Here is an 18,260-nt window from a genome sequence, read left to right on the forward strand (position 1 = left end):
CGAATCAAAGTAATTACAGTGCGATTTTTCGTGCCCATTTCAACCAAATAACGTGTTTTTAGCTCACTTTGACCCCAAACAAAAAACACAATTTTTGATTTAGCCATTTTCAAAAAAAGAAAATCGTAAATGTGTGGGTTAAAATGCCTCTAACTTGTTTTTTAAATATTAAAGTCGCTGGTTTTTGGCAAAATAATTCGTTAGTGACTCAAGAAAGACAATGTTAATCGATTGAAAGACTTTTTTGCTAAATTGGAGATCAAGAGTGAACTCGACCTGATGACCCTCCCATAAAACACGAAACAGATCGATCGCTAGTACGTGATTGGTTGTGAGAGGGCGCCACGTTCTGGGACCAAGCGAGTTAAGGTTTAATAACAGGAGATGGCACAACAATCGTTTTTTAAAATTTGTGTTAATTGGATTATAAAAGTAATAAATCAGTCACTAGTTTTTAGATCAAATTTCCACTTAGTTAAGCAAAGATTAGATAAAATGAAACCCAAAACTATAAATTATTTGTGGATTAGTTTTAATCATGTTTGTGAGCCACAAACTTTTCCCAATTTTTATTGTTTCCTTCACGTTACTTTTGATTTTTTTAATTGTGACTAGTGGTGACGATCACGTTGAGAATTTTTCGGAGATTTTGGACAAAGTTAAAAAAATCACCCAGTGTTTTGACAAACCCATTGAGACCCAAATTGTGCAAAACGGCCAATTTTGGGTCTTGAACAACTACATAAAGGCCTCAGAACGATTCAAATGCCATGAAAGTGTCACAATAACAACACAAGGCGACTTTACGTTCCTTGAAAACTTGCCCATTTTGGTGGAGAGATGGAAGGGACCCATCAGTGTGGCCCTCTACGCCCCTGGAACCGATTTTAAACACACCATCGACTCCATTCGCTATCTACGCCGCTGTAACAGCCCTCTTATTGCGAAATTCGTCACGTTTCATATTTTTTTCGACTTGGAACATGTTCCAAAAAAGGTATTTTTTGGGCCCGATTTTTTGAGAAACACGAGTCTCAACTCAAATTGTTCGTTTTTTTCTTACGAGCCAAAATGTCAAAATTTAGGTGCCCTTTTTAGCTTAAATCAATGTGAATGTTTATATAGATTAGAAACGTGCAAGTTTAAAATTTCAGTCAATTCGGTTACTTGGAAGCCAAGTTATCGCAGCTTCAAAATTCAAAATAGAGCTAACTTTTTTTTAATTATTAAAATCGAATCAAACTGATGAAAGTGCAATTTTTTGTGTACAATTTAACCAAATTACGGATTTATTTGCGGCTCGAGAGTTTTTTGAGACAGCTAGGCCACAAAAAACAAATTCGTGACTTAGCACTCTTACTTGGAAAAAAAATGAAAATAAGAGTTACTTAATGAAAATTTCAGAGGATGTTTATGTGGATTAGAGACGTATAGGTTTAAAATTTCAGTCAATTCTATTACTTGGAAGCCAAGTTATTGGAGTTTCAAAATTCAAAATAGAGCTAACTTTTTTTTAATCAATAAAATCGAATCAAAGTGATGAATGTGCAATTTTTTGTGTACAATTTAACCAAATTGCGTATTTATTTGCGGCTCGAGAGTTTTTTGAGCCAGCTAGGCCACAAAAAACAAATTCGTGACTTAGCACCCTTACTTGGAAAAAAAATAAAAATAAGAGTAGCTTAATGAAAATTTCAGAGGATGTTTATGTGGATAAGTTTAAAATTTCAGTCAATTCTATTACTTGGAAGCCAAGTTATTGGGGTTTCAAAATTCAAAATAGAGCTAACTTTTTTTAATTATTAAAATCGGGTCAAAGTAGTTAAAGTTTCACGAGTCTGAACTCGAATTTTTTCTACAACTTTTCGTTTTTTTCTTACGAGCCAAAATGTCAAAATTCAGGTGCCCTTTCTAGCTTAAATAAAAGTGAATTCACTAAAAACTTTTTTTTTTCAAGATTTTCCAGCTAGAAGAAGGCTTCGATTGTGACAGAAAAAATCCCCCATATCCCACCAAAACCACTTACAAAACCTCCCAAAACTTGCTCTATCCCATCAACGTGGCCCGGAACATAGCCCGAAAAATGTCCCAAACCCACTTCATCCTCCCCTTGGACATCGAGCTGTTCCCGAATCCCGACTTTATCCCGAAATTCCTGTCAATGATCGCGCGCAATCAACCGCCCCTCGACCGTCCCAACCCCCGAGTCTTCCCGTTACCAGTTTTCGAAATCGAATCCGGGCAAAAACTTCCCGATAATAAAACACAACTCCGGGAACTCCTTTCGAAAAATTTGGCAATTCCTTTCCATGAAAAAATTTGCCCGACGTGTCATAACATTCCGGAATTCGCCAGCTGGATGAAAACTCGTGAAACACCAAATCTGAGCGTTTTCCATGTTGGTAAAAGAAATGGGCGGTTTTTCCACTGGGAGCCCATTTTTGTTGGTACTAACACTGATCCATGGTACGACGAGAGATTGTCATGGGAGGGGAAAAAGGATAAGATGACACAAGGGTACGTTTTGTGCGTCCAGGATTATGATTTTATGATTCTGGATAATGCGTTCTTGGTCCATAAACCAGGGATTAAGACCAGGAATCGGGATTCCGAAAGGAGGAAGAAAATTGTTAAAAAAAGCAAAGAAATTATTGAAGGACGGATTTTACCACAGTTGGGATATCTATTTGGGACCAGAGATGGATGCAATATTTAATTTTTGTTCCTTTATTTTTTTGTAATAATTTGAAACTTTGAAGAATAAAAAAATTAAACAAATCGCCTACAGAAAAATAATAAAGGCAAGATATGTCAAAAATTATACAAAATGGCGCCTCAAATTATTTTTTATAGAGTCGAAATTAACTATAAATTACAAAAACCATTGAAAATCTAGATTATTTCAGTTTAATTATTTAACTACAAAGGACTATAACTTAAGAGATACAAAATCCCAGGATTTTCTGTACCCAAAAAAAATAGTACGGTAGAATAAAATGAGGGCGCTTCGAGCGTTATACCGTCTCGGTGTCAAATCGTTTTAAATTAATTTAAATTCAAGCATTTGACTAATTACTTGGAAAAAATGCAGAAGTGTTGAGCTTTGCAATCTCAACAGACTGAGAAAAACTGACGACTAAAATTTTTATGAGAAACATGAGAAAAAAATTATTAAAATTTAAAATTTTGCGCTTCGTCCCGTTTTTTTCAAAACGCTGCGAATACGGTTAAAGATACAAGAAAAATGTTCAGAAGAAAGTTGTAGAGAATTAAATTTGCTTCAAAAAAGTCAGCGAGACCATATCTTTATCTTCAACGGTTTAGGTTTTAAAGACGTTCAAAGATGCTCAAGCGACGGATTTCCACCATTTTGTCGGTGGTCAAGTATGGGAAAGTAAATTTATATCGAAACCGTTGAAGATAGAAATATGGTGTCGCGGACTTTTTTGTAGCAAATTTAATTCTCTACAACTTCGTACCTTTCACTTTTTTGTATCTACAACCGAATTCGCAGCGTTTTGATAAATAGGCGACGGTGCCCAAAAAATTATCGCTTGGAATTATTGCGTTCTTTTTGCAAACGCTGCGATTACAATTGAAGATACAAAAAAGTGAAAGAAACGAGGTTGTAGAGAATTAAATTTTCTACAAAAAGGTCCGCGACACGATATGTCTATCTCCAACGGTTTGGGTATAAATTCATTTTCCAATACTTGACCACTGGCAGAATGAAGTTGATCCATCGTTTGAGCATCTTTGAATGATTTTGGGGCCTAAATGGTTGAAGATAGGGATATGGTCTCGCGGACTTTTTTAAAGGAAATTTAATTCTCTACAACTTTCTTCTGAACATTTTTCTTGTATCTGTAACCGTATTCGCAGCGCTTTGAAAAATATGGGGCAGAGTGCAAATTGGTAAAACTTTAAAAAAATTTTAAATATAGTTTAGGATATAATTTTTGCACTATTTTTATCTCCGATTATTGAGAATTTGATGCTCTATCTGCCTGTATTTTTTTTATTCGCCTTGTGCTAACCGTTATTTAATTACAACAATTTTTATAAATTTATTGCTCTGAAAACTTGGACGGTAATGGAACAACTGCGCCTCTGGCGACATTAATGGAACTATCGAGGACGGGGACGTTTTATTTGTACGTCGTTTCATCAGGAAGTATCAGGAACTTACTTGTTTTAGGGTTTCTATTGTTCGTGTAAATAAAAATCCATAAAGATTAATAATTTTATTTATTGTCTTAAATTACAACATATTAATACTAAACTCTTAATAATCACTAGACCGTCATCCCAACTTCGCCCAAGATATCCGACAGTCGCTCCAAATGAACAGTGACAGATCCATGCTCCCGATCCGCTTGACTCCTGTTCAACAACTGGAACGCATTCATATATTCCAATTCGGAAAATTCTGGACCTTTTTCCACAATCCCATTCAAAATTTCCTCCGGTGTCAAGAAAAACAATTCGAAATAATGGCGCGCATGATCCAACGCCAACTCTCTCGTCATTGTAATATTGGTGAGAGTCTGTTGAAGGGCGAAAATATTCCGACACATTCGCTGAATCCCCGCCTCGTCAATCGTCTGCAAATACTGCGCCGAACTGATCAAAATTTTCGCAATCAAGTGACCCAAGCCCTCGAAAATGTACTGAAAAATTCATTTATTCACCAAGAGAATTTCAAAACTCGCAAGCGACTCACTTTACACTTCCTGGGATGCAAACTGGACGTAACCGCTTCGTCCACATTCGCCAGCACTCGGCTCAACTCCAACACCTTCGGGTCGGGCTCATGGGTCTCTCGATTCAGGTGAGTCTGCGCCAACAAATAGTGAAAACATTGCACTCTCACCTCGAGATGTAACAACAGAAGGCAAGTGTTAGCCAACTCGTCAAACTCCTGTGCTAGACTTGTCAGCTGTTGGAGCACAGCCCCCGAGACTGGGGCTATGCCCTCCATCTCGCTGTCGGGCTTAGACGGTGATAAGCCGGCCGGCTCGTGCCGGAATTCGCTCGTGTATTGGAACATTCTAACCGAGAACCACTCCATACTCTCCTGTAATTGGGCCAATTCCTTGAGGAGGGCCATGTCCGACAGGATTTCCGACGCACTGACGCCGCCTTCGCCCAAATTGCTGGCGAGAATTTCGGCCTCGCGGCGATTGCGCTTGCGCACGTCTTCGGGACTCTCCTCTTCCGAGCGCTGCTCCCGCCGGAGGGCGCGCCGGATGCGCTCGCTGCGGGCGTGGTACTCCTGCTGGGCCTTCAGGTTCACCCAGTTGGGCAAAGACCTAAAAACTGGGTACAGGCTGCTGTCCGAATACGGGATCTCCGAAATTAAGAAAATAATTTTGGTCTTTTGTTTCGACTTATAAACAAAAGTTGACATTCTAGCGAAATCTTAAAAAATTCATATTTTCCTTATTATAAAAGATACACACTTGAAACAAAGACATTATACAGGCACTTTTTTTCAGAGAATCTAATAATGTTATCAGCGATTTTTTTCAACCATTCGTTTAACTGTAATAACATAAAGTTGTATTTTTTTAAATAGGAATCATAGTTGGCTATGGCATTTTCGAAAAACTTATTTTTTTCTGATTTGATATGTCTATTTGTGTAATACATTAATTTTAAATATTTAAGAAAAATAAAACATTTCGCTTTTTCTTTATAGTAGGCCATGAAATTTTTTTGGATTTTTAATTAAAACTATGAAAATTGTATTACCCAACAAGTATTTATAATTTAATGATTTTTTAAACCCTAAATAATTCAAAAACAGCATAATAAATTTTTATTAGATCAAATTTTTGCAATTAATAAAAATTATTTGTTTTTATATTTAAAATGGCAAGCTTACGTTGTCATTCTAATTTCCAATTTTAAACAAGAAATGTCGGAAGAAGAAAAATCTTATTAATTGTATGATTGCGTATCAATAAAATTTTATTTTACAAAAAAATGTCAATCCAAACACCAAAATCAAATTCCATCTGCGGTAAAAAAATACACAACATTATCAACGTCACTTCCATTGCACTAAATCATGAAAAAGTGGCATCAAGTGGTAGTGACACATCGTTTGCAATTGTCTGCACATTTTTTATGTAATTAAAATCTGCGACGCTCGTATATTTGTTCAATTGAAAATCACTTTAACTTATTTTTATAATTTCACATTTTTTACTTTAATAACCGTTCACAAAATTTCTAGATTATTCACACCTTTTATGTGAAATAATTTTTCCATGGCCAACTACTTTCAAATATTTTAAATATATTTTTAGCAAAAATATATAAAAATATCAAACTATATTTATATTGTTTTGAGTTCAGAAAAAAATAAGCTTTTCTCATACAAGGTGGCCCAGCTCAGCCCCATCTTGCGTAATTCATTACTCACTTCAGAAACCGACTAATGTCCTCGTCCTTCAACCAGGCGGCGCTGCAAATCCTCCTATCCTCAGAATGTGGCTGAACAATTCCAGAATAGGCGGCAAAACACGTATCTTTGTACTCCTTCAAGGCTTTACACGAATATACAGCTATTCGTTCGCTATAAATCGGTAAGGCTTGCAAAACTGCCTTCCACTCACGTATACAACGTTCAACACTGGCCGTACTCTAAAACTCAAACTTGCTCATTTTTTTCAACTTTGTGTAAGAAAAATAACGCACCACTAAAAGTGGCTTATAATCGGCCGTGCAATCTAGAAGAACTGTAGCCTTCCATGCATCAGCAGCACGGACTGCAGTTTCGATCTGTTCAATTATTTCATCCGATTTCCGCTTCAAATAAACTTCAGACACGTATTGGGTGATAAAACGATGCAGCTGACACGGCCTAAACAAACGAACGTAAAGTCTACAGAGGACTATGACTTAGGAGACAAAATCGCAGGATTTTCTGAACCCAAACAAATAGTACGGCGGAGTAAAATGAGGGCGCTTCGAGCGTTATACCGTCTCGGTGCCAAATCAAGCAGTTCACTAATTACGTGGAAAAAATGCAGAAATATTGAGCTTTGCATTTTCAACAGACTGAGAAAAACTGACGATTAAAATTTTCATGAGAAAAAAATTATTAAAATTTAAAATTTGCGCTTCGTCCCGTTTTTTTCAAAACGCTGCGAATACGGTTAAAGATACAAGAAAAACGTTCAGAAGAAAGTTGTAGAGAATTAAATTTGCTTTAAAAAAGTCAGCGAGACCGTATCTTTATCTTCAACGGTTTAGGCCCTAAAGACGCTCAAGTGACAGATTTCCTTAAATTTTTCAGTGGTTAAGTATTGGAAGTGGATTTATACCCAAACCGTTGAAGATAGAAATATGGTGTAGCGGACTTTTTTGTAGCAAATTTAATTCTCTACAACGTAGTTTCTTTCACTTTTTTGTATCTTCAACCGAATTCGCAGCGTTTTGATAAATAGGCGACGGTGCCCAAAAAATTATCACTAAGAATTATTGCGTTCTTTTTGCAAACGCAGCAAATACGGTTGAAGATACAAAAAATTGAAAGAAACGACGTTGTAGAGAATTAAATTTCCTACAAAAAAGTCCGCGACACGATATGTCTATCTTGAACGGTTTAGGTATAAATTCATTTTCCAATACTTGACCATCGGCAAAATGAAGCAAATCCATCGCTTGAGCGTCTTTGAATGACTTTGGGGCCTAAATGGTTGAAGATAGGGATATGGTCTCGCGGACTTTTTTAAAGAAAATTTAATTCTCTACAACTTTCCTCTGAACATTTTTCTTGTATCTGTAACCGTATTCGCAGCGTTTTGAAAAATATGGGGCAGAGTGCAAATTGGTAAAACTTTGAAATTTTTTTAAATATAGTTTAAGGTATAATTTTTGCACTATTTTTATCTCCAATTATTGAGAATTTGATGCTCTATCTGCCTGTATTTTTTTATTCGCCTTGTGCTAACCGTTATTTAATTACAACAATTTTTATAAATTTATTGCTCTGAAAACAGACGGTAATGGAACAAGTGCGCCTCTTGCGACATTAACGGAACTATCGAGGACGTTGTATTTTAGTTTTAGTTTTAGGTATCCGTAGTTTATTATCCTTATTCACGTCAGTCTTTAGATTTTTTAGCAATAAATGCTAGTAAAGTATCAACTTATATTATTATTCTGGAATTTTTCAATTTTCCATTTGTTTTGAAGTTTTGAAGCATGAACTTTCCAATACTTAACCCGTGACTTACCCGTTCTGGCCCAAAACTTGCTCAACTTCTTCAATAAAGCACATAAAAGGGATGAAAACGATCAAAATATTATTAGAATGCGGTCTACAAACGAGAATTTTATCCTTTTTGGTCGACTTTAAAGTACTACTAAGTGTAAGGGCACTGGACGAACTATCAAACTTAAACAAGGATTTTTTCTTGCTACAAAGAAACAATAAAGAACAAAATTAAAAAAAAAAGAAAAAACTGACATTGGTTGCTTCCGGCGCCCGAAGTACGACGACAAATCATTAGCGTCCGACTTGTTGCTCACGTGTGATTCGGTCGAGGTGTTTTCAACGTCCAAATACTCGTTTAGGAAAATTTCGAGCTGAAAATCACACTCAACTACAAGTTTGCGTTTCTCGACTCACTTACAACACTTTGCACTTGCGTCCAGTAAAACTGGATGCTGTAGGTGCTGACTTGAGTGTTGTGTACTTTAGCGGCTTCTTCAACGTTGCGCAAAAACACCAACTGCGCCTCTGCCACTTCCTTGAATTGTTCGAACAAAGTTTGCACGAGCTCCTTCAAGGCCTGCTTGTAGTCCGTTTCAGTCTGCAAGCCGGCAAAGTCCTTAATATGTTGCGTGGAGCGCTGAATAATCCCCAGTAAAAAAACTTGCATCTCCTCCTTAATCCGGCTCACAGCGAACGGCAGCTTATCAAGCAAAGCCAGACATTTGATTAGGATAACAATGAAATGATAAGAATTCTCCTCAGGGTTCGCAGTTGTTAGGTCTTCAACAACGTTGAAATTGTCGAGTCTGGAGACACAACATTAACTCACTGGCCAGATAAAAACGTGACTGTACTTTTGAGCACTTTCGAAGATATTTCTCCTGACGGCCATCCGATTCCGCGACAATCGCAACTCAGTGCTGCGTTGCAAAGGCGAATTTATGAGGAAATTATCACGGCCTGACTCCTGCCGCCTTAAAGCCAGAACTCGCTGAGCAGGCCGTGTAAACAAGTGCTCTTTCAACTCGGCGAAAAGTTGCAAGTGGAGTTGTTCCTTCTTTTGTTCCAACTCGCGACTGAGCTCTTTGAGACTTTCAACACCTTCGAGAGTGTTTTTCCCCAAAGTGACCGCTTCGACAAGGAGCTCAGTCGCATGCAAGTACTGTTTGTGCGACATAAAGTTCGACAAACGGTCAGGCACTTGACTCATTTTCTCACTGAAAACAACTCCAATTGTATGAAAAAAACCGACGGTCGTAATACAAAGTGTTTATAAAAACTGAAGCAATATTTTACATTTCGTCGAGCAGCTGAAGCATGTACTTATACTCGAGCCCCTCGAGCCACAAATTCCGCAACTCGTCCCTGCGACACCTCAACTTCCTCTTACAATCCTGCAAATGCTCCTTCACTTTGGCGATTTTCAGACGATTGTCGCTCACGATTTGCGAGATTGCCGCAAACTGTTGCATAACCTGCGATTTAAACCTAGTTTTCGGCGCTTGTTTGCGCAAATTTTGCATACTTTGGCCAAATCCGACTCATGTTTTGACACCAATTCGTCCAGTTTCCTATCACAGTTTTTGTACTCCGTTTCGAGCTTTGATTTCTCCTTGTCCCGCTGCTCGTTGGTCTCGCTTGATGACAGGGTGCGGATAACGGACATCAGAAGACCGCTCTGCAAAAATGGCCTGATATGGGGGCACAGGGAGTGACAATTTACCGTTTCTTTGACCGGTTTCACGCCCCGAGGGGGCTTCACAGGGGGCGATAACTCCATCGTTGGACCCAAAACGCGATTTTGGGAAATTTATTTGGGCGGAAATTTTATATCAGGGGTTCAATAACACAGACATAACCGCACTTGTCAATGTCAAAGTGACAGCACTGAAAGTGTCTACGGTTACGAACATCACCAAGTTCCAAGCAAATTCATTATTTTTGTTATTTCCACACTCATTTACAACAATTTCAAGCAAAAACAGTTTTTTAGTGCATTTATAAGTTTCCAAAATAGTAACATGCCCGAAAAACAAATTTCAATAATGTACACTTTGATGCAACTTTAATGACCACAAGTGCGCTCCACTCCAACTTTTATAAGGATAAAAAAACAAGTTTAGTTCCCAAATATTTATTTTCACGAAGATTCAAACATTGTGTTATTTTGACGGAATACATTGACTTATTTATGAGCAAAAGTTTAAAAAATACAATTTAGTGAGGCACTTAATGTCACTTGTCACTTTTCAAAAAAAAACAATACGCTGACTTATTGTCTCAAATGAATATTGAGTCTTAGTAAACCAATGAAAAAAATATAATTATAATTTCAACGGAACTGAGTAATTAGAGTTCCAATCTCTTTCAAACACGGCTTGCAATTCGCTCCTTAGAGTGGCCTCAGTGCCGTTCCTGTCAAACACCGGGTCATGCAAAACAAATGAAACGCCCGCTGTATCGATAAAATAATCTCCCGACCAATTAGAAGTCCCTATAAAAGCGGTATTATCAGTGACCATGTATTTGTTGTGATTAACTCGCGCGAAAGGTATTTTTGCTTGTTCTTTATTTGAAGGCACAATAAATCGTCGCTGGAAAAGAATTTATATTACATACAATGTTTGTTTTGTTTTACACCCTCACCACTTCGATCAATACTCTAGGATATGCCAAGTTAATGGAAGCGAGTGATTTTAAGAAATTGTCTTCAGATGAACGCGAATGATTCCACCAACTGATCAACATTTTTACTTTGACATGGTGTTCGATGGCGGCCGTTTTCAAGGCATCGTCGATTTTTGGCCAAAATTTTATTTTCGGCGTGTAGATGGTTAGAGGAAAGTAGTCCATTACGGCGATGTAAATGAATTTTTCGGCGTGCTTGATGACGCTGAGTAGGGCGTCGATGTCGTTGGTGCGACCAGAAGGGTTGAAAGACAACGGTGAACTCTGAGTTGAATACATATATTTTTTTGTAAATCAAGCCCAACTCATTTAAGCAAAATTAATTGATAATAATAATAAAATTATACATATATATATATACTAAAAAGTATGGATGCAGTTAAATATTTTCAGAACGGTTTAACAGAAAACAGTTAAAAATGTTTAAATTGTATCATCTGAGAGCTTTTTCATATTTTTATCGTCATTTATTTTAAAAATACAAGGCTAACTTGATTTTTTTAAATGACACGAAAGGTCAATTTAATCGTTTTTAAGAGCATTTTTTTCTGAATTTACTGATGTAACATAATACCCACTTTTACTTTTATTAAAAAGTAAAAAAATAAAAATTCAAAAATCAAGCTAGCTTTGAAAATACTGTTATTACTTATTAGCGATATCTGTCACTTGTATATCAGCCAAAAATTAAGCTTGGATGCAATAATTTGTTTAATAATAGTACATTTAAGTAAAACTGAGCGAAAAAAAAAATCATTATCACCTTTTGTAGCATAAAAATCAAGTAGACCGTGTTTAAAATTTCTTAATTAAGACGTGTTCTTTTTCAGTTAAAAGTGTTATTTTAACTGTTACTTATTTTTTGTTTAATGTTTAAACAACAAAGAGCTAACGATAGATAAAGACATTTCCAAGGCTAACAATATTTTACATTTTTCAAAATTTTCGATTTTTTTTAAGTTTCGATTAAATCAAGGTATGCATGAGTTATACCATAGAACTCGGCAAAAAATGCTCTTCTCAAAAACATTAAATTTGACTCTTGTTGCTATTTAAAAAAATCAAGTTAGCTTTGTATCCGAAGAACAAATGAAGATGAAACGATAGAATTTATATACTCTTAAGCACACATCAAATTTCAATAAGTAACTGTATTTATACTTTTTAGCGACCCTGTATTTATATATTTTGTACACAATAAATATTTGTTTTTTATTAATGTTATTAAAAATTAACATAAAAAAGAAAAAAAAAATTTTCTATTGTTTAACTGATGAAAAATTTAATGACTCGCTTAGCTGGTTTCTTAAACATGAAAATGTTTAATTTCATTCCGAAAACTTCGATTCAGCTGAAATATTTATCTCTCGATACAATCATCATTAGGTACTTTATTGCATCAACAAAATAAAAAACAAGTTAGAAAATCAATAGTGATTATCTCCTTACCGATATGTACGTTTGAAACGTTTCATTACTTAGAGTAAGGTTCATAGGAGTATTCACATTAATATTTGTGGATAAATTGGACGGCCATTGATCGGGAATTCTCGCTCCGTCTTCGCCCAATTTCCAATACACCTGTCATCAAAATAAAAAAAATCATTATAATATCGGAAACGTGACTCATCAAAATATCAAATACTCACATCAAAAACCTTCCCCAGATCCTCAGCCAGACAACTACAATTATTAATCACCAACCCCATTTCTTTGACCTGAAAAAACACCACTGAACCGAGAAATCAAGTTGGCAAAAGTCACTACTTGAGTCAGAGCCCTCCAGTCCATGTTAGCACTCCCAATGTACACATGTTTCCTATCAATAATCCAAAACTTCGTATGCAAAACGCCCCCACCTAGCAATTTCGCAAAATTTAAACTCCTCACTTGAGCCGCCTTGCGCTTAACTAGAAGCTCAGTGTCCACATTTGGATTGTCTTGCGTCGGCGAATTTTGTGCAATTTTTATGGAGATTTTCCGATCGGTTCCCGCCTTCAACAACGCTTGGAAAATAATCTCGCCCTAGAAAATCCCAGTAGTAGAAAAAACCACATATGTGAGTACTACCTTGACCGAGGACGGGTCAGGGTACACTTCTGACTGCCTCAAAGTCCAGTAAAACGACGCTATTTCGATGGAACTCTCAGCCGACTGGATTAAATTGAACCACGTTTCGAACGTCGAAGTGTGAACAATGCTGTTGTTGAACGTTAGACCTTCGGGAATGCTCTCGACTAAAGACACACTGCAAGTGTTACAGGGTTCCACTACAGCCCTGTTCAAGTCCTCCAAAGCCCGTTCAGTGGCGTGGTCTAAGAGCGGTAAAAGAACTACGAGGAAGATCAGAATGCAAATTAGCGAAATGGGGATACAGGAAGGCCGACACCACTTGTTTTTCTGGCCCCATCTGCTAAAATTTCGAATTAGTTTAAGGACAGTATTTTCATTTTGAGTTACTTTCGGACGGGGCTGCCGTCACAGTCCTGGTTGTAGCCGTGGCCCCATAGGTGATTGTCGTCGTCGTGGTTGCCCCCCTGGTCTTCTAACACAGTCTAGACGAGGAGAAAAAATTATTCCAAAATCGTTCATAAAAAAAAACTCGACTATTATTTTGGCCTTACGATTGTTTTTTCCAAAGGGTGCCATGACGGTAACCACACTTTCATTGTTTAATTCAATTAATAAATGACCATATCTGATTTGATTTAAAATGTGAACTGATAAGCTAAGCCAATTATGGCAAGGTTGGCAAAAAGTTGGGTTAGAGTCAGCATTTTTTGGGAAATTTATATTTATATGAAAATAAAATCAAAGCCAATTATAATAACTAAAATAATGTTATTTAATGTTGGTTTTTTATTTGTGCAAATAATTGATTGTTATAATTAGTTGCCTAAATAACACAATACAGTGGAACCTATACAATACGAACTAACAGAAATTATTTTTTTTGAGTTTTTTGTCTTGTTCCAAGCCTTGAAAGACATTTTTTTGTTTAAAATATCTATCATTGAATTGTTATTTATTAATGATATCACTTTTTTTAATTATTGTTGCAGTTTAAAAAATAGCCTTTGTTGAATAAAATTCACAAAAATCTGTAAAACTACTGATATCTAAAAACTAACGACGTACAAATAAAACGTCCCCGTCCTCGATAGTTCCGTTAATGTCGCCAGAGGCGCAGCTGTTCCATTACCGTCTATTTTCAGAGCAATAAATTTATAAAAATTGTTGTAATTAAATAACGGTTCGCACAAACCGAATAAAAAAAATACAGGCAGATAGAGCATCAAATTCTCAATAATAGGAGATAAAAATAGTGCAACCATTATATCTTAAACTATATTTAAAAAAATTTCAAAGTTTTACCAATTTGCACTCTGTCCCATATTTTTCCAAACGCTACGAATACGGTTACAGATACAAAAAAAATGTTCAGAGGAAAGTTGTAGAGAATTAAATTTCCTTTAAAAAAGTCCGCGAGACCATATCCCTATCTTCAACCATTTAGGCCCCAAAGTCATTCAAAGACGCTCAAGCGATGGTTTTCCTTCATTTTGCCGGTGGTCAAATATTGTAAAATTTATTTATTCCTAAACTGTTGGAGATAGACATATCGTATCGCGGACTTTTTTGTAGAAAATTTAATTCTCTACAACCTCGTTCTTTTGACTTTTTTGTATCTTCAACCGTATTCGCAGAAAGAACGCAAATTGATCATCCTAAGCGATAATTTTTTGGGCACCGTCACCTATTTATTAAAACGCTGCAAAAACGGTTAAAGATACAAAAAAATTAAAAAAACGACGTTGTAGAGAATTAAATTTGCTACAAAAAAGTCCGCGACACGATATGTCTATCTTCAACGGTTTAGGAATAAATAAATTTTACAATATTTGACCACCGGCAAAATGAAGGAAATCCGTCGCTTGAGCATCTTTGAACGTCTCCCACGCCTAAACCGTTGAAGATAAAGATATGGTCTCGCTGACTTTTTTAAAGGAAATTTAATTCTCTACAACTTTCTTCTGAACATTTTTCTTGTATCTTTAACCGTATCCGCAGCGTTTTGAAAAAAACGAGACGAAGCGCAAATTTTAAATTTTAATAATTTTTTTCTCATGTTTCTCATGAAAATTTTAGTCGTCAGTTTTTCTCAGTCTGTTGAGAATGCAAAGGTCAACATTTCTGTATTTTTTTCCAAATAATTATAGGTTTGGTTGAATTTAAATTAATTTAAAACGATTTGGCACCGAGACGGTATGACGCTCGAAGCGCCCTCATTTTACTCTGCTGTACTATTTTTTTTTGGTACCGAATATCGTATCTCGTTTCGTCTCCTAAGTTATAGTCCTCCGTAGATAAAACTAACTAGTAATTTTAACTTATTTAATTGCCAGACCTGAAATAAGATTTTTAACAGTGCAATTATTAGTTGTTATTTTGAAAACACATTAAAGAAGACAATTACAAGTACTTAAAATTACTCAATTGAATACGAAAACAAAGTCATTACAACAATTATTATTCTTTTCAATTATTTATTTAAAGTTTTATTGAAAAAATAATTCTAATTCACTTTGATAAATACGTATAAACGGAAATCAATTTACAACATTTATAACGTATTTATAAATAGAGCTCGATTAGCAAGATAATTAAATAAAAATATGTTGCAACTAAGAATAGGTAACCGTTCTTAAAGTGGTTAATTATTAACACTTTTTCATTCAACAACGTTAAAGAGTATTCATTATGATAGCGCAACGATGGTTAAGAATTAGAAAAAAAAACTAAATAAAAAAACACATTTTAATAATTTTTAATATTTAAAAAAAAAAAACTTAAAAATGAAAAATTATTATTGTCTTCACTCAAGTGAGGGAAATGCAGCTTGCACCACTATTACAAACACGCAACTTCCTAAACGACTAATTTTAGCCCGAAAATTGCAGTCGTGTCATAAATACAACTTTACCGATCGATTTAATCACAAATTTTCTCAAACCATTTCGCACCAACTTACCTTCATTCTAATATAAGGTATCTCACTTTTGGAATGAAACATTTGTTAAAAGTAAAAATGCGTCTAAATAGTATAAATGTACCGCAATGCATACACGTCTCATAAATAATAAACAGATCTGATAGCAATGGCACAAAACGAAATAGTGACATGTTCTTTGTTTGCGAATAAATACATTAAAAGTACCAAGGGATTGCTTCAAAGTGAGAAAATCGCTGGTAAAATTTGTGCGTTCTGTTATAATTCGTAAAATAATTGCCTTTTTCTTCAATTATCTCAAATAATTTGTTTGCCGAAATATTGATTGCCGAAAAAACTTCATTCGCGGAAAAAATCAATACACACGCGCTTAATTTTTGAAAAGTAAACACCCTTGACATTGGCACCAGCCTCAAGGTCATTGAAAAAAACGAATTATTTTACCGATAGGCGCTTTCCCAAGCCTGGTCCTTTGATTTTGGACATTTTCCGAGGTATGAGCACCAGCAGCTGCTCCCTGTCGGTGTCATTTTGCGGCGTGGGAATTTCGGGACGCGTGATAGGGATGGAGATATCGTTGAGATGAATATTTGTACTGCCATTTCCGTAACTTATGTTGTTGGTGTTGTTCACTTGAACGAGCAAATTGCATGTTTGCGACGCGATTTGAAACAGACCGTCTTGCAAATTGCGTTGTTTGCGCGGACTTTTTGAGAAATAGTCCCAAAAGTGCGGCATTTTTTTTTAGCCCGGTTGGAGGAACATTTGCACGTGTGCTAAGTGGACTTGATCGAACTGATGGCCCATCGATTATTCCGCTGGGTGGAAGAATGGTTTGCACTTGACTTGCGCTGGGACGCCCCATGGGGGTGGATTTACGAGAACATCCCATTTAAACATACATATCGGGGAAGATAGATGGAGCTAGCACCATTTACACACTATTCGAGTTTTTTACAGCCAGGTTCACACGAGGAAAATTTTCAAAATAATCGTAAATTATTACAAATTAAAACTTAACTGCATTTAATTTCTGCATCTTTATATCCTGCAATTTTTTTTATTTTTGCAGGAGATTAAGCCCTTCGATAGGGCCTTCGACTGTAAAAAAATCATGTTCGGACAAACACCCCTTGGGACCTTAATGAATTTTTAAAGATTTTTTAAGATTTCCAGATTTCGCAAACTTTATTTTTTTTCACCCTCTTTATATCCTTCAATTTTTTTTATTTTTGCAAGAAATTAAGCCCTTCGATAGGGCCTTCGACTGTAAAAAAATCATGTTTGAACGAACACCCCTTGGGACCTTAGTGAATTTTTAAAGATTCTTTAAGATTTCCCGATTTCGCAAACTTTATTTTTTTTCACCCTCTTTATATACTTCAATTTTTTTATTTTTGCAGGAGATTAAGCCCTTCGATAGGGCCTTCGACTGTAAAAAAATCATGTTCGGACAAACACCCCTTGGGACCTTAATGAATTTTTAAAGATTCTTTAAGATTTCCAGATTTCGCAAACTTTATTTTTTTTCACCCTCTTTATAACCTTCAATTTTTTTTATTTTTGCAGAAGATTAAGCCCTTCGATAGGGCCTTCGACTGTAAAAAAATCATGTTCGGACAAACACCCCTTGGGACCTTAATGAATTTTTAAAGATTCTTTAAGATTTCCCGATTTCGCAAACTTTATTTTTTTTCACCCTGTTTACATCCTTCAATTTTTTTTATTTTTGCAGGAAATTAAGCCCTTCGATAGGGCCTTCGACTGTAAAAAAATCATGTTTGAACGAACACCCCTTGGGACCTTAGTGAATTTTTAAAGATTCTTTAAGATTTCCCGATTTCGCAAACTTTATTTTTTTTCACCCTCTTTATATACTTCAATTTTTTTATTTTTGCAGGAGATTAAGCCCTTCGATAGGGCCTTCGACTGTAAAAAAATCATGTTCGGACAAACACCCCTTGGGACCTTAATGAATTTTTAAAGATTCTTTAAGATTTCCAGATTTCGCAAACTTTATTTTTTTTCACCCTGTTTACATCCTTCAATTTTTTTTATTTTTGCAGGAAATTAAGCCCTTCGATAGGGCCTTCGACTGTAAAAAAATCATGTTCGGACAAACACCCCTTGGGACCTTAATGAATTTTTAAAGATTCTTTAAGATTTCCAGATTTCGCAAACTTTATTTTTTTTCACCCTCTTTATAACCTTCAATTTTTTTTATTTTTGCAGAAGATTAAGCCCTTCGATAGGGCCTTCGACTGTAAAAAAATCATGTTCGGACAAACACCCCTTGGGACCTTAATGAATTTTTAAAGATTCTTTAAGATT

General features: G+C 35.8%; 3 protein-coding genes across 6 annotated transcripts; 1 reads left to right on the plus strand and 2 right to left on the minus strand.

Moving 5' to 3' along the window:
• Positions 1–515: 515 nt before the first annotated feature.
• Positions 516–2,895, plus strand: LOC659754 (beta-1,4-glucuronyltransferase 1). The gene is made up of 2 exons (XM_015984216.2): positions 516–997; positions 1,958–2,895. The coding sequence occupies exons 1-2, from the start codon at positions 539–541 to the stop codon at positions 2,714–2,716; spliced, it is 1,218 nt and encodes a 405-aa protein (XP_015839702.2). The 5' UTR covers positions 516–538; the 3' UTR covers positions 2,717–2,895.
• Positions 2,896–4,229: 1,334 nt separating this feature from the next.
• Positions 4,230–10,195, minus strand: Sec8 (Secretory 8). The gene is made up of 11 exons (XM_008202094.3): positions 9,954–10,195; positions 9,756–9,908; positions 9,527–9,705; positions 9,085–9,447; positions 8,649–9,036; positions 8,483–8,601; positions 8,250–8,432; positions 6,706–6,871; positions 6,431–6,651; positions 4,724–5,312; positions 4,230–4,670 (listed from the first exon to the last, which is right to left on the minus strand). Exons 1-11 carry the CDS (start codon positions 10,008–10,010, stop codon positions 4,296–4,298), a joined length of 2,793 nt encoding a protein of 930 aa, XP_008200316.2. The 5' UTR covers positions 10,011–10,195; the 3' UTR covers positions 4,230–4,295.
• Positions 10,196–10,348: 153 nt separating this feature from the next.
• Positions 10,349–16,733, minus strand: LOC659617 (5'-3' exonuclease PLD3). 4 transcript variants are annotated; one of them, XM_008202090.2, is made up of 8 exons: positions 16,374–16,733; positions 13,379–13,473; positions 12,989–13,328; positions 12,686–12,943; positions 12,568–12,636; positions 12,368–12,499; positions 10,877–11,182; positions 10,349–10,824 (listed from the first exon to the last, which is right to left on the minus strand). In XM_008202090.2, the coding sequence occupies exons 1-8, from the start codon at positions 16,665–16,667 to the stop codon at positions 10,555–10,557; spliced, it is 1,764 nt and encodes a 587-aa protein (XP_008200312.2). In that variant the 5' UTR covers positions 16,668–16,733; the 3' UTR covers positions 10,349–10,554. The 4 variants fall into 4 exon arrangements, with proteins under 4 accessions (XP_008200312.2, XP_971001.2, XP_008200315.2 ...); XM_965908.4 differs by having other exon boundaries at positions 12,989–13,331; positions 16,374–16,732; XM_008202093.3 differs by lacking the exon at positions 16,374–16,733 and adding an exon at positions 13,543–13,729.
• Between the last annotated feature and the right edge of the window lie 1,527 nt (positions 16,734–18,260).

Source organism: Tribolium castaneum, chromosome 7 (genome assembly GCF_031307605.1).
Source record: "Tribolium castaneum strain GA2 chromosome 7, icTriCast1.1, whole genome shotgun sequence".
NCBI classification, from domain to species: domain Eukaryota; kingdom Metazoa; phylum Arthropoda; class Insecta; order Coleoptera; family Tenebrionidae; genus Tribolium; species Tribolium castaneum.